At 41.8% G+C, this 16,534-nt stretch overlaps 1 protein-coding gene across 6 annotated transcripts in view; it reads right to left on the bottom strand.

Annotated features, from left to right (window-relative positions):
• The window catches only part of LOC109052306 (sickle tail protein-like), a 132,872-nt gene that overhangs the window by 81,880 nt on the left and 34,458 nt on the right, over window positions 1-16,534 (bottom strand). For 2 of the 6 annotated variants that reach the window (XM_042714188.1, XM_042714191.1), the window contains exon 1: window positions 15,255-16,027. The exons of 1 other annotated variant lie outside the window; for it this stretch is intronic. In XM_042714188.1, coding sequence (XP_042570122.1) covers window positions 15,255-15,543 — 289 coding nt within the window. In that variant the 5' untranslated portion in view covers window positions 15,544-16,027. Of the gene's footprint in view, window positions 1-15,254; window positions 16,028-16,534 lie in introns of those variants that run through there. 3 more of the 6 variants (XM_042714190.1, XM_042714189.1, XM_042714199.1) reach the window with 3 other exon arrangements.

The raw sequence follows: 16,534 nt of genomic DNA, 5'->3' as shown, positions 1-16,534 counted from the left end.
TCGAATCAGGCTCGTTGGTGTCTGGTTCTGGTGAGTACATACGGGACAGGGCATCTGCTTTTAGTGTTCTTGTGACCGGGCTGATACGTGATCTGAAAATTAAAGCGAGCAAAGAAGAGTGACCAACGAGCCTGACGAGCATTGAGTCTTTTGGCGTTCTGCAGATATTGGAGATTTTTGTGGTCGGTGACAACAGTGAATGGAAACTGGGCTCCCTCTAGCCAGTGCCGCCACTCCTCAAGGGCGAGTTTAATGGCCAACAACTCACGGTCTCCGATACCATAATTGCATTCGGCAGGAGAGAGTTTCCTAGAGAAGTACGCACACGGATGGAGTGAGCAAGGTTCACCAGACCATTGGGATAACACGGCTCCAATGCCGTGGTTGGCCGCATCAACCTCTACGACGAAAGGCTTGGACGGGTCAGGATGTCGAAGAATGGGTGCTGAGGTGAAGAGGTGTTTAAGATGGCCGAAGGCCTCTCGAGCTTGGGATGTCCAGCGCAGCTGGCGCTGACCTCCTTTTAGGAGGGATGTTAGAGGAGCCGAGTGCAGGCTGTAGTTCTTGATAAAACGTCGTGGTAGAAATTGGCGAAGCCAAGGAAACGTTGGAGTTCTTTCACCGTTGTGGGCTCCGCCCAGTTGGCCACAGCATCCACCTTGGCAGACTCCATATGAACTCCCTCCGCAGAGATCACGTATCCGAGGAAGGAGACAGTAGTGCAGTGAAACTCGCACTTCTCAGCTTTTAGGTAGAGGTGATGGTCTCGGAGTCGTTGTAAAACGTGGCAGACATGGGTTTGGTGTTCTTCTATGTTCCGGGAGTAGATCAGGATATCGTCTATGTAGACAATGACGAATTGGTGGAGATAATCACGGAATATTTCGTTCATGAAACTCTGGAAGATGGATGGACTGTTAGCAAGTCCATAGGGCATCACCTGATATTCGTAGTGCCCAGCAGGGGTGATGAAGGCAGTCTTCCACTCGTCTCCCTCTCGGATACGGATCAGGTTGTAGGCACTGCGGAGGTCGAGTTTGGTGAACACCTTGGCTTCGCGCAGTTCCTCCAGAGCCGCCGGAACGAGTGGTAACGGGTAGGCGAACTTGACGGTGGCGTCATTTAGCACCCGATAGTCGATGCATGGTCGAAGTCCGCCATCCTTTTTGGGGACGAAGAAAAAACTGGATGCAGCTGGAGATGTGGATGGTCTGATGAATCCCTGATCGAGAGCCTCCTGGATGTATTCCTCCATCGCCACCTGCTCAGGACGGGAGAGTGGATATATTTTTCCCATGCGGTAGTTTGGCACCTGGCAGCAGGTCGATACTACAATCCCAGGGCCGATGAGGTGGTAACCGGGTGGCTTGTTCCTTGCTGAACACATCGGAGTAGGAGGAGTAAAGGGCAGGTCTTCCTATGGAGGTGGAGTGCAATTGAAGATGCGGTGGCGCAGACTGTGAACTCTGGACTGGTGAACGGTGAATGTGACTCTGGCATTCCGGGTCCCATGCCTGGATTTCCCCTGTGCTCCAGTTGATTTGTGGATTATGTTGGGCCAGCCACGGCCTACCCAGGACGACGTCAACGGTAGCGCGAGGAAGTACGAGGAGGGCCAGTTGTTCCCGGTGTCCGTGGGGCAGAACGAGTTGTAGCTCGTGTGTCCTTCTAGTTATTTTGCCACCGCCCAATGGTGATCCCTGAATGGTAGTGATACGGTAAGTAGTCTCATTCTGGATGATGGGAATACGGTGCTTGGTTACGAAGTGAGATGAGATGAAGTTGCTGGCGGCTCCGGAATCCACCAGGACATGGATGGAAAGATTACGTGAGTTAATTGTTATCTGGGCTTTGATATGAGGTATGTGAGATACTGATGGGGTAAATGAGACTGTACTCACCATTGGGCGAGGCGGACGGACTGGGCAGGCGTGGATCAGGTGAGTGGCCTCGCCACAGTATAAACACAGCCGCTCCTGGATACGGCGCCTCCGTTCAGAGGCTTCTAGGCGGTAGGAGTCGGTGATCATGGGTTCCTCCTGGTCTCGTTGGGGCGAGGGCGTTCTGGCCGATGGAGAGATGGCATATGAAGCCGTTGAGGCACAAGCCGAGAGGTGCTGAGCAACATTTATTGTCTTTCTAATGAATGTCTCTAGACTGACATTATCGTCGTAAATGACCATTTGCTTTCTGATCTGGGGTTTTAAACCTTTACGGTACGCAGCTAGTAGGGCAATTTGGTTCCAACCACTGGTGGCGGCTAATGTTCGGAAACGGAGAGTGTAGTCGTGTATTTCAGCGGCTCCCTGCCGGAGATTTAAGAGTTCATCATGGGTTGAGAGAGGAGTTAGAGCCACCCCGAACACTTCCTGGAGGTGAGTGACGAAGGCGTCGAATGAGGATAGAACTGGACTTTTGGAGCTCCAAAGAGCCTCTGCCCATTGTAGCGCTCGTCCGGTGAGAAGGAGAGATCACAAAGGCGACTTTGGTGGCCTCATTGGGGAATTTACAGGTATTCGCGTTGACGAACAGTGAGCACTGCAGAATAAACCCACTGCAGCCACTCGGTTCACCCGTATAGCACGTGGGACGTGCAAGGGGCGTGCTGTTGGTGGCGGAAGCACCGGTTTCGGTGGGTGGTGAAACTGACTGTAGTACTTGGCGGAGGGCAGTCACCATTTCGGTGAACGGGTCCGGAGCAGCTCCCTGAGCTGCAGCGTTAACATCCATGGGAGATATGAAGTTCTGTTTTAGGGGCTGGAATCCTGTCACATCCACACAAGGAGAGGAGAAGACGGGTAAGTATTTTCGTGAAGCTTTATTAGCATAGCACTATAACAGAGCAGGTAAGTGTGGTCACAGACGGTGAATCTTCAAGCACTGATCAACTGGTGAGTTCAAGTACAGAGCAAAGCCAGTACAACAAAGAGTCACTTCCCTTAATCGATGTGTCTGAATCTCCACAGAGCCACAACTACGGTCCACGAGGAGCAGGCAGAAGATCCACAAAGAATGTCCATGCAATCTTGATTCCAGCCGGTGAGTGAGTGAGTGAGGTGAGTATTTAAAAGGTGTGGTGATTGCTGGTGCAGGTGCAGGTAATTAGTATTCAGGTGACGGTTCACGTGGGCGGTGCATGGGAGATTGAGTGGATGGTGACTGGCAATGGTGACTGGGGCTGAGGGAACGAGCTGAGGGTGTGACAGCAAGTGTTTGGCTGTACAATGCAGGATTTTTTTTATTAGGATCAAACCTTTTATCAACATATTGTGCTTTTTCTCCAACACCCTCAAATATTTTCTGGTACAACACATTTTAAGCTAAGGAATAAGTCTGCCAGTTGTGTCTAGGAACTTCTAATGTCTTGGAAATCCTCATGTAGCCTTAGACTTTCTAATATAATAAAGCTCTTTCTTCTCCATAGCTTTTGTGAGAGCTCTGTTGACTTTGCCATATTTGCTACTCATGTCAGCACATGCATGGGCTAAGTTTATGTATGTGTAACAGCTCAAGCTAATTCTGTTTTTTTGTTGTTGTTTTTTTTTAATATAATTTCTATAGGCTTAATTGCATTTTAACACAATTTGTTCCCCACCATACAAACAAGCGACTAAATATGGGATGGTTATTTAAAAATCCTGTAACTCAAAAATATTAAATTATATATTAACATTATCACCTTTAATATGCCAGTAAACAGTCATAGATGCAATTTTTATAAAATCCTGGATCTTCAGAAAAGCTTGTATTTGTAAAGTAATAGTCTCTTGGGGGTTGAATAATTTTGATTGAAACTATTATTTTGGCAAAATAGTATAGAATATCTGGCATTTATCAGTTATCAGCCATAACATGAAAATAATTATTAGCTGATGGATCACTTTAACTTGCATTGTAAATAATGATGCAACAGATGAACTTTCACAGGAATTCCACCATTGTTACTTTAAATAACTTGCTCTAGAGTCACAGCTGGGAGCTAAAGACTGAATTCTCATCCTGAAATAGTCACAATGGAAGGAAGGAACAATTTTAGTCTATTCCTGCTATGGCAGATCCGGTGAAAACAAAGATAAAATAACTTCATGTTAGGAGTCAAGAAAACTGACAAGATGGTCCAGTCCTTCTCTAGCATGGTCTGAAAATCTATTTCATTCTGCATTTTACAACTGTCCTTAATCTCTTAGAAATGCTGCAACTAACCGAAATAAACTAATTTACACGGAAAACTAAAATTAAACTGAAAAATAAAAGTTAAGCTAAATAAAAAAAGACAAAAGCACATAAATAATTAAAATGAAAAAAATTAATATATTATATATAATAATAGTAATATGTAAATAATAAATATATAATATAAAATACTAATAAAATACATGATAGTGATAGGGAATGAATATGTGTGTCTGGACTGAAAAGATGTTAAACCATAGAATAGGTTTGTCCAAGCTAATTGCTTTTGAAGAAACAGAGAACATGGATAGTGCACGTTACGCTGTTCAGGAAGAACACGGGGAGGCACGAAGGAAAGTTTAGCAGTCTTTAATCAAGGAAACAATTTTTTTGATGTCTTTTGTAGATTAAGCAATTTGTGTAGTAAAAGTGTAGACTGGACAAACACAAACTGAACAGACTGGGGCTTATAAAGACAGGATAACTACGAGGGACAGACAAGTGCAGGGAATCAACTAATATTCAAACTAAACAAGAACAGGAAACAGACCAAATAAGGTAAAACAGGAACTGAAACACATGACAAAACAGGTCCAATCCTGACAGATTGAGAGGAAACATGTTATTAAAGTAGCAGTTCATACAAAACTGTACATTTTGTCATCATTGTCATTTTTTATTTTATTTTTATTTTGTTTATTTTTTAAGAATGTCCTATACTTTATCCTGCAATGACAGTGGATTGTCCAAAAAGTAAAAAAATAAAACATGAGAAACAGATTGAATTTTTGGTTATTCTTAGCTCCACGTAAGAAATAACAACATGATATATATATATATATATATATTATTTTTATTTATTTATTTATTTATTTCTTGGGATGAACTACCCCTTCAACACCATTTTCTTTCTTCTACAGAGTGCAGTCATGAGCATTTTCCCCCTGCTGGGATCAACATCTTCAAAAGGTTTATCAACCATTCAGGCAAACCCAGAGGTCCCAGAGGTCTCTATCTAATAAATGAGAATTTAAACACAGTTGCCAACGTTTTTTTTATTGATTTCTGCATAGGAGAGTTTTCTTTGATAGATGCTTTAGGGACACTTGGACATACTCATGAAGAGGCACTTAACAGAATCTGTGTCCACATATCTGTTAGTATGTCAACCACGAAGTGCAAAGTTCTGCAGCAACAACAACCCTGCACCCCTCAGTGCATAACGTCTGCAGTCTGCCAGCCTTGGGGCATGAATACAGCTCAGAGGGAGATAAACAGTAACAACAACAAAACCAGGTGTGTTAAATGGATGTTTTCTTCTCCTCCCCCAACCCCCTGTCTTTAGCTCTTTTTCTAACACATATCACCCAAGACACTTTGTGACATATAAACCGTGTAGAGCTACACCAAGAATCAACACAAACTAACTCAAATGTCAATATACTTGTGCAAATACACTCAACTTGTTCATTCTTGCCTAGTTAGTAACCAAATTCAAAGTTTGCCTAAGGTGGGCATTGTTAAATGGGTCTCTCCCTCTTTCTTTCTCAAGATTGTATTGCTCCCAGTTTCTGAGATCAAAGCAACGTCTCATAATTCTAATTTTTATAATGCAAGCTTGCTCGGTTGCTTGACAATTTGGTGCCAGATAACTGAAAAATGACAATGTTTACAATGTCCTAAGGTTCCAAACTTTTTTCTTCTGTGGAACACAAAACAACATGCTTTGAAGAATGTTCATGCTGTTCTTTTCCATGCAAGGAAAGCATAAGCAGACATTCTGCCAAACATCTCCTTTTATGTTCCACAGAATAAAGGAAGTCATGCAGTCAGTAATCTAATTCAAAGTTTGTCTAAGGTGGGCATTGTTGAAAGGGTCTCTTTTCCTTTTTCTTCCAGATTTCTAAGATCTCAGGTTTTGGTTACTGGTGACTGTGTCCTGTAAGCCATTTTTCACAGCTGCAGTGGTGATTAAGTAGCCTATGAGCTCAGCTGAAAAGATTCTGGAAAATTACTGAAGTAAGGAAAAGTATCTAAGTGCTACTCCCTCACCCTGAATGCTTTAGGAGACTAGAATATCTTACAATGCAGAATGATAAACCTTTCCTTTCATTCTCTCCCTCCCCTTTTCGATCCTTCCTGCCAAACAGTGAACGATTACCAGATTCCATTTGCCATTAAGTTAAAGCACTCAGGCCCTTTTCATTAGCTGAGCTGGTCAGTGACCTGTGGATCAACTTCTGCCCACATGAATTCAGTTTTTCACAAACAGAGTACTCCAACTGTCTGAAGGAATAATAGTCTGCTGGTCCAAGATTAATGGAGTGGCTTCCAAGCACAAAAATACCTAATTTAAGAGAGTAAATTGGTTAATAATGTGGTCAAATAGTGTCCATGTCCCTCCATGTCTGCTTTCTGTCTTTCAAAAAATAAATAAATAAATAAATAAATAATAATAGTAATAATAATAATGATATTAAATAATTCAAAACTTTTAAATATAAGCCATTTGCTTTGTTAACTGACCTGAACTGTTTAGGGCCAGTTCATCCCAAAAGGAAAATCTTTTATGAAATATTCACCCTCATGGGGTTCCAAACCTGTATGATATTGTTTCTTCTGTGGAGCACAAAGCAAGATGTTTTAAAGAACGTTCATGATGCTTTTTTCCATGCAAGAAAAGCATAAGCAGACATTTTGCTATACATCTCCTTTTATGATCCACAGAATAAAGAAAAAATGCAAAACTGTCTCTGTTATTGATCTAAATGGATCTTCAGGAACTTGCTGGCACAGTGAGTTCTGCTAGAATGTCTTCAGTTTGGGCAGTTTTGGATTAGGAGTGCCTCACTTTTTAATCAGAGAGGATTAGGGGTTAATGAGCAGTGCTCATTAATCTAATCCCCCTCATGATTCTTTTCATAGTGCTTCCACTGCTTCAGTCTCCATTGCAATGAATTAGATCCTGCTATTGATTACAAGAACTCATCCCTGTCTGACACTTTTACCAAAAATCATAGGATTATTTTCTTTCTTCCACAGAGCAATGCACAGCCATCAGCTACAATATTGCATCAGATAGTCCACTATAGATCCCTTGAGGAACAATTCCATAAAAGAGGTGCTTCCAGAAGTCATGTAAATCATCAATGTCATTATGATATTTCCCCAAAACTTTCAAACTGGCTATCAAGCCTCTCATTAAAAAAAAAAAAAAAAAAAAAAAAAAAAACACAACTTGATTCTAGAAAATTAGTTAATTACAGACCGATATCCAATCTCCTTTTTCTTTCAAAAAATAATAGAAAAAGCACCATCATCTCAGCTATTTTCCTTGTTAGAGAGAAATGGTATCTGTGAGGAAATTAAGTTAGGATTTACAAATGAGTTACAAATGACCTTCTCTTATCATCCGATAATGGTTGCTTTTCTCTATTAGTACCACTGGATCTTAGCACTGCGTGTCACACTATCGACCACAACATACTTCTGAGTAGACCACAAAATTATGTTGGCATTAGTGGAATTGCATGGCATGGTTCAAATCTTACTTATCTGCCTGTCATCAATTTGTAGCAGTGAATAAAGAGTCATTATATAGACTGTAAGTACAGTTTGGAGTACAACAACGCTCAGTACAAGGACCACTGCTATTCATGCGTTACATGCTACCCTTGGGATATATCAGTAAAGATGGTGTTAGCTTTTTTACTGTTATTCTGATGATACTCAGCTCTATTTCTTTGTGTCCTGACAAAACATACCAATTTGCAAAACTAACAGAATTCATAGTTGATATAAAAAGCTGGATGACTAGTAATTTCCTACTGCTACTGTAAATTCTAAAAAGAAACTGAGGTTTTAATTATTAGACCAAAAACCTCTGCATATAATAACCTTAAACACTATCTAACATTTGATGGCTGATCTGTCAATTCTTCATCATCAGTTAGGAACCTATGTGTTCTAGTTGATAGCAATCTTTCCTTTGAAAACCATGTTTCTAGCTTTTGTAAAACCACATTTTCCATCTTAAAAATGTATCTAAATTATGACCTAAGCTCTCAATGTCGAATGCAGAAATGTTAATTAATGTGTTCATGACCTCAAGTTTAGATTATTGTAATGCTTTATTGGTGTCACAGTTATGGACTTCTGTTCTCACTTAGTTTCCTTATTTGTCCATATTCTTGTTTAGTTAATTAGCCCCACACCTGTTTCTGTTTAGCTCTGATTACGTTCTCTATTTATAGTCTGTGTTCTCCAGTATTCCTTTGTCTGCTATTAATGTTTAATGTAATGTGATGTTTGTTTATTTGGATTTGTGTTTGGATGTGCCCTTTTTCTCCCGTGATCATTAAAGAACTCTTTATATATATATCTCCTTTGTCATGCACTTTGATTTACACTCCAGCACGTGTGACAGAATAGCAGACCTAAAAAGTGTGTTTAGCGGCGATTTTCTTTCTTTTTTGTTTTGTTTTCTCCCTCTTCCGGAATGAATATCCCAGCTGTCCAGCTCCTATGCCTGGAGCAGTCTGGCCGTTTGCTGGAGGACCATACCAGGGACTTTCTCGATCTGGCTTGCCTTACGGACTTCCATGACCGCTCGCTCTGTGCTTTCTACAATGCCGGCCTGAGCGAGCGGTGTAAGGCACTCCTACCAGCGAACGGTCCCAGAGAGGATTTCGCCGCTTTCGTGGAGTGGGTGCTGGAGAAAAATGAATCTCTGTTCACCGTCTGCCCCGCTGAGGAGGATATCTCCAGCCCCACTCCCGAACCAGAGACCAGCCAGCTGTCAGCCCACTGCATGGAGCAAGTGCCAGAGCCCACCGCAGCCACAGAGCCCGAGCCAGACAGGATTACAGAGCCAATCATCGCCCAGAGCTAGGACTCAAGAGTGCGACTGACCAGGTGTGTGAGCCGGCAACACTGTGTGTCATGGGATTACTGGTGAAGATCGAGGACGTGGAGGAAAGCCCTGCCCACACTCCTGCGACTGAGGGTGAGCTGCAACTGATTTCTAAAAATTATGTAGAGGAATTAATGGACATTTTTCAAATGGACCTTATAGACTGGTTTGGGGAGGTAATTCCTAATTATCCTGTGTTTCCGCTGGTTCCGTCCAGCCCTGAATCTCCTGTGTCTCCACTGGTTCCGTCCAGCCTTGAATCTCCTGTGTCTCTGCTGGTTCCATCCAGCCCTGATCCTCCTGTGTTCCCTCCCAGCCTCCCTCTCCTGCCTCCTCCTAGACCAGTCAGTTCCTCTGCTCCATCTCCGCTGGTTCCGTCCAGCCCTGAATCTCCTGCGTCTCCGCTGGTTCCGCCCAGCCCTGAATCTCCTGTGTCTCCGCTGGTTTGTTCCAGCCCTGATCCTCCTGTGTTCCCTCCCAGCCTCCCTCTCCCGCCTCCTCCTAGACCAGTCAGTTCCTCTGCTCCATCTCCGCTGGTGCCTGTCAGCCCTTCGGCTCACCCTCAGTCAGCGCCATCTGGGTGCTCTGGTCCACCTCGGGACTTCCAGTCTCCAGCTCCGCCTTGGCGTGAGGATCCCCTGTCTCTGCTTCCAGCATGCGAGCCCTGGACTCCGCCTCGGACCTCCAACTCATCTGCTCTTGGCTCTTAGCTCCCTCATCTCCACCGTGGCCCGGCATCCCACCAGCTCCACCGGGTTCCCTCGTCCCTCCGGCTCCACCTTGGTCAGTCGTCGACCATCCGCCACCTAGGGACTCCATTCCTCTGTCAGGCTCCTCCTTCCCTCTGGCTCCACCTCTATCCTCAGTCGCTCCGACTCCACAGCGGGCTTCCAGAGCCCTGCCTTGGTCGCCGGTGCCTTCAGCGCCGCCTTGGACCTCCTGACCCTCTGTGTCACCCTAGCTCTCCATCTGCTCGGCTCCAACCTGGGCTCCTCATCCATCGGGGCAGTCTCCGTCAGTTGGCCCCCTGATGTTATCGGCTCTTACTCCACCATGGCTCCTCCCGCCGTCGACTCCACCGTGGGTCACCATCCTGGCTGGACTCTGGATAACCATCTGGCTCCTCCAGCTCCGGGCTCCTCCCTGGCTCCTCCCTCCATCCACTCCACCCTGGTACTATGCTCCATGCTCTCTCTCCATTGCCTGCCCCACGCCCGCCTCCTGAACCCCCACCCTCCCTCCACTGGACTATCTCTTTCGGTGCGAGGATGCACCGTTCCGGGAGGGGGCGAACTGTTACAGTTATGGACTTCTGTTCTCACTTAGTTTCCTTATTTGTCCATGTTCTTAGTTAATTAGCCCCACACCTGTTTCTGTTTCCCTCCAGTATTCCTTTGTCTGCTATTAATGTTTAATGTAATGTGATGTTTGTTTATTTGGATTTGTGTTTGGATGTGCCCTTTTTCTCCCGTGATCATTAAAAGAACTCTTTATATATATCTCCTTCGTCGTGTGCTTTGATTTACACTCCAGCACGTGTGACAATTGGGTGGTTGCTCTGTGTGCTTAATAAACATACTCCAGCTCCAAAATGCAGCAGCTAGAGTTCTTACTAGAACGATATTAGCCTTGTTCTGTCAATGCTGCACTGGCTCCCTGTTGAAAACTGTATACATTTTAAAATCTTGCTAATTACTTATAAAGCCCTGAATGGTTTAGCACCTCAATACTTGAGCAAGGTCATATCACATTATAGTCCTTCATGTCCGCTGCGATCTCAAAACTCTGGCCATTTGACAATACCTAAAATATCAAAATCAACTGCGGACGGCAGATCCTTTTCCTATTTAGTGCCCAAACTCTGGAACAATCTACTTAGTGTTGTTTGGGAGACAGATACACTCTGTCAGTTTAAATCTAGATTAAAGACCCATCTCTTTAACCTGGCATACACATAACACACTATTGTATTTTCATAAAGGATTGTTAGGCTGCATTAATTAGGTCACTTGGAACCGGGAACACCCAATGTACTCGTTACATCATAAGAAGAATGGCATCAACACTTATATTAGTCTCTTTCATTCTTATTCCGAAGTCACCGTAGCTAAACGGATCCAGTCCACATCCAGACCAGATGTTGAACCAGCACCTAGAGACAACCTCTACAGCCCTGAATGTCAGCGGAGACCATGTCAACTACATGAGTCCTAGAGACAGATCCCCTGCGAACGCTGCGTCAACTACACACTCATCGGCACAAGAGCACGGGAACCAGACAAGTCCTCTGCACAATCTGACCTGTGTTGCAGCCTGAAATTAAACTGCGCCATGCTGGTTTCATCTGGCCAGAGGAAAACTTGCTCCCCGGCTGAGCCTGGTTTCTCCCAAGGTTTTTTCTCCATTTCTGTCACTGATGGAGTTTTGGTTCCTTGCCATTGTCACCTTTGACTTGCTTAGTTGGGGACACTTGACTGATTGCACAGAAACTATTGGCAGAGAGCTGAACTGGTTGATGACATCACTGAATCATCAATGAACTGACCTTAACTTAAAAAAATGAATTTTGTTATTATCCTCTTGCATCATTGACAAACAATTTTCCTGTTTGCCACTGTAAAGCTCCTTTGACACAATCTGTATTGTGTAAAGCCCTATAAAATTAAAAGTGACTTGACTTGACAGTCTTCAGTGTCATATGATCCTTTGGAAATCACTTTAGTATGCTGATTTGCTGCTGAAATATTTCTTATTGTTAACAATGTTGAAGACAGTTGTGCTGCTTAATATTTTTGTGGAAACTGTCATTTATTTTTTACAACATTATAAACGTCTTTACTGTCACTTTCTTTTTAAATAAGTACCTTCAGTGAAGTCTTTAGGAATCATAAGACAGCTTTGTGTGAGGAACAGACTGCATTTTAAGTTAAATTAGTTGGAATTATCATTCTTTGTTTGTATGAAAATGAACAGAGCGCATTCTTCAACATGTCTCATTCTGTGTTCCACAGAATAATGTCATGCTGTTTTGAAACAACATGAACCACAAAATGACAGCATTTTCTTTTATCTCTTTAAATGAAAGAGAAAATGACTAAACATGACTACTGAACAGTTTCACTTTCTCTTGATTTGAGTCCTGCAATGTAAAAAAACAAAAAAAAACAAAAACAAATTAAATGTTAATATGCATTATTTTGGAGTAGTACACTGGCTATCCCACAAACCCCCAATGAAATGTTATGCTTCTCATATCAGCAGGTCTCAGACTGATATGTTAAACACATCAATCTGGGTGACCACTCATAGTCTAAGCATGGAAAATCTAAACAGCAGAAGCCTGTGTACAGATCCAACCAGCTTAAGATAAACTTAGTTAAGATGAGGAGACTGTGTCTCCCTCCCTCTCTGCCCTCTTTCTTTCCCATAACCTCTGTCTGGCTGAACCATGAGTAAGCAAGACCACCCAGCCATGAAATTTACTGACTGTGATACAGTTCTTTGTCCTGCTACACTTGCTTGTGATAAACTTTCAAAGAGTGCTAATAGTAGATTAAACAAAAGACTGAACCATTTTACCTGCAGATAAACAGAAAACCCCTTTAAGAAAGCCGACTGCTGATAAACAAAACTCTCCTTTATCACTCTATCTACCAGACATAAAATGGGCAAAGAAAAAAGAGAATGTATTTGTTTTCCTTCCAGATGCTTCTTTAAGGGCACATTCAGGTAGAAAACATTAGTATCAGATCGCAGGTGATTATATTAGACTCTTGCGCTTTGATCTGTGCGGTTCTTCAAAGCACAATGGAAAGGTATAAAATGTTGTATTCGTGCTACAGTATAACTTACATCATTACAAACAAGTGGGTTTACTTCTGCCCTTTAGGACACCCTTCATTGGCAGCCAGATTTCTTAGCTTAAATACTAACATATGCATAACATTTATTTAAAAAATGAAACATTAATTACAGGAAAATGCACACTCATCATCTCTCATGGTCCATTTAAAGTAACAAAAAAAAAAAAAAGAAATAACAAAAAAAAAACTTTTTTAATATTTTAATACATTTTTTATATTTCAGCAATCGAATGTCATAAAAACAAGTGTTTTATACATTTTATATTAGCATTGATATTACCTGTACAAGGTTCGGCTATAATCATCAAAATATGTTTAACTCAGTTTTAGAAATGTTGCCTTGGCAACTAACTGAAATAACTGAATAACTGAAATAAAAGTTTAATTTGAACTAGTAAAATTACTCAAACTACTAAAACTGAAGCTGAAATAAAAATAAAGCTAAATGAAAATGACAAAAGCACAAAACAAAATTACTAAATTAAATATAATAAATACTATAAATTAAACTAAAAATGAGAGCTAATTAAAACTATTAACAAATGCTATAATACTATATAAATAACACTAAAATAACACTGGTTCAACCTTGAATGCAACATTTTATTGTATGTATGAATTACATGGAAAATACAATATTTAACAACTTAAATGTCTACTCTTTCACAAACTATGGATGTTTTCAGAAGACACCTTGATAGAGCATTAATCATATGGACTATAGAGAAAATAGTGCATGAATCATATATTTTTGTCCTTTTTGTAGCCTGTTGGAGAGCTGTATTCATCATCCACCCATCCATGAAAAAAAGCCATGTGACAAACTGTGTAAAGTGTGTGGTCAAGTGTTCATGATTCACCTTGAAAATGTTTCGGCATATAAACATATAATTAAAACATATCATTTTAATGAAACATATAGTTTAAACATATAATGTGCCTCTATGCTTTTACATCTATGGAGTTTTCATGGTAATGTTTTTATGGTAACATCTGGATCCTATAGTCCGTTTTACTGCCATAATAGATGGAAAGAATGGAGGCAAATAGATACGCTACTCAAAAATTAAACCAGGTTTTACTGAGGTTAATTATTACTGAACAAATGAATGACAAAAAAGAATGACACACTCATTTCTGTGCGTGCATGTGTGTGCTCGTCAGAATGAATAACTAAAGGAGGGATGTTAACCTCAACAACTTCCTGTCTTTAATATCATCACAGTCTAAATCCCCTCCTAGGTGTGTCCCGTTCCTGCAATTTCACTGAGTGGACATGTCATGCCTGTTAATCACTAAACATTGAGGGATGTGACTGTCATCAGAAGGCCACTGAGCTGGCAGTATTTGGGTCTTATATCACCACTTTAGAGCAACTTTGAGTTGACACGGAGCTCTTCAACCACAACCAGCAGGATTAAAACCCACTGGGGCGGAATGTGATAAAGAGGTACCTAATCACACTCACAAAAACATGCACACACACAAACTGGCATTAATCTGCACCCTGCTGTGCTGTAATGGGGAGGCAATGTGATGGTGAGCCCATGTGTGTGTGTTTTTGTTTTGTTTTGTTGTTTTTTTTTGTGAGGAATGCAGCAAAAATCAACCCAGCTGCCGATCTAATCCCACAAAACCCATTGTCATATATGAATGAATATAAAACCTGCACTGAACACATTTAGCTTAATACCATATGCAATTCACTTACATTCAGAAACTTTAAATTAAGCATGCAAATCTACTTAATAACCTAAATGCACGTAAAAACCTATGCAAACAAAACAGTATGTTCCATTTTTACTCACACCCATACTCAACATGGATACTTTAATATCTCACACCAAATATAATAATATCTGGTACATAATGACAAATATCAATGTTTACTCCACATTTGAAACTAAATATTTACCCAATATGCGTCACACTATTAAACCTGTTCAACTTAATGCTAATATCACAAAGAGGACAAACAATGTGTCACACGTAACGTGTCACACCTTTAGAAGTTCTAAAACCTTGAGTAGGGCAGAAAATAATTTTTTTTGGCAATAAGAATAAAGGAGAGCCAATAGAGAATACTTTTGCTTCTTTTCTAGAGTTCTTTCAAGTTCTTTGATTATCTTCTGAGCCAAAGAAAGAGCAAGTTCTCAGCAATAACATTTTCCACCTAAAATTTATTAAAGCAAATCATGAAAACATTAGATGTGTAATAAACAATGACCAAAAGTGTCCAGACATCATGTGGTCAAATATGAAAAGTGCAGTTTGTTGGTATCCACTTTTGATTATTGATTACTTACTGTGATGTGTGACTTGTTGCTGCGTTACGATTGCTGTTAACCCTTTAGGTGGACAGATTTTGCTCCTTGGCTGGCTCATCTCATTCTCTTCCTTGATATTACTGTTTTGCGGGATCTGCGAATGTGTTGTTCCATTGACAGGAGGCCTCTGGCCAGGTATATTGCCCTCGCTTCCCATCCGCATCACCTTCTCCCCCATGCTGTGCATTCTGGATCGGCTGGCAGGTGACGGGAGTTTGGAGCCAGGACCCGCCGAGGATGGGCGAGCAAGTCGTGAAGGTTTAGACATAGTGTAGAAATGCTGGTTAAACTCAAGAGAATCCAATCAAGTCAGTTCATCAGTCACTCACTTGGTATTCCATTTCAGTTGTCCAATCAGTTCACAGTATATCCAAAACTGTTTTCCACAGGTGGCCAAATACCGCCTGGATTTTCACCTTCTTCCACAGAGAATGATTTTCACCGTCTTGGTCTTACTCTCCCTCGTTCTCTCTCATCTCTCTTCCTTCCTGTCCTTCTGTGTCTTTACTCAATGAACGAGTCCAGACGAGTGCAGGTAGAAGAACCAGACGGCGGGAGAGACGGAGGAGGAGGAACAAGGGGGAAGGGGTTAATCACCACCTTTCCAAACAGAGCCTCCAGCGTTCCGAAGTGTATGCGTGTGCGCCTCAGGATGACTGACAGGGGGACAAACGGAGATAAGCAGCCTGTTCCCATGTATCAGTGCATTCCAACACACAGTCTCAATCTCTCTTTCATTCTGCCCTCCTAAACTCCAACATCCCTTCTCTCACTCTCCCCACCTTCTTTTTCATCTTGTCTAGATGCTCTCAGCTTAGAAAGGCAGAAAAAGTCTCAATACTTGGGAATCAAAAAGGAAAGGATTAAAAGGGAGGAGAAAAGGTCTTCCGTTGCTGTCACAGCTGTGTTTACTGATTCATATGTGACTCTCTCTCTGTCCACTGCTCTTCCAGTCTCCAATTTACCAGGCTAGAATACCATTGCTGTGGTGCGTGCTGTAGAAAATTAGACACACACACACACACACACACACACACATGCCTGGATATTTCTGGAGAATTACAAAGTGGCAGAAAGGAAAGCAGGATAACATTATTATTGCTAGTACTTGAGCTCTGCAGTCTGTGTGTGTGTGTGTGTTTGTGTGCGTATTAAAGTTAGGCATGCTCGAAGCTTTACTTTGAATTGAAAAGAGTTGGAAATGGAGGAAAGATCCTATTTGCTGTCGCCAAAACAAGCACAAACAAAAATAAAGTTTG

Source organism: Cyprinus carpio, chromosome A24 (genome assembly GCF_018340385.1).
Source record: "Cyprinus carpio isolate SPL01 chromosome A24, ASM1834038v1, whole genome shotgun sequence".
NCBI classification, from domain to species: domain Eukaryota; kingdom Metazoa; phylum Chordata; class Actinopteri; order Cypriniformes; family Cyprinidae; genus Cyprinus; species Cyprinus carpio.
Note: the sequence above shows the minus strand (reverse complement) of the source record. Positions and strands in the feature narration are given on the sequence as shown.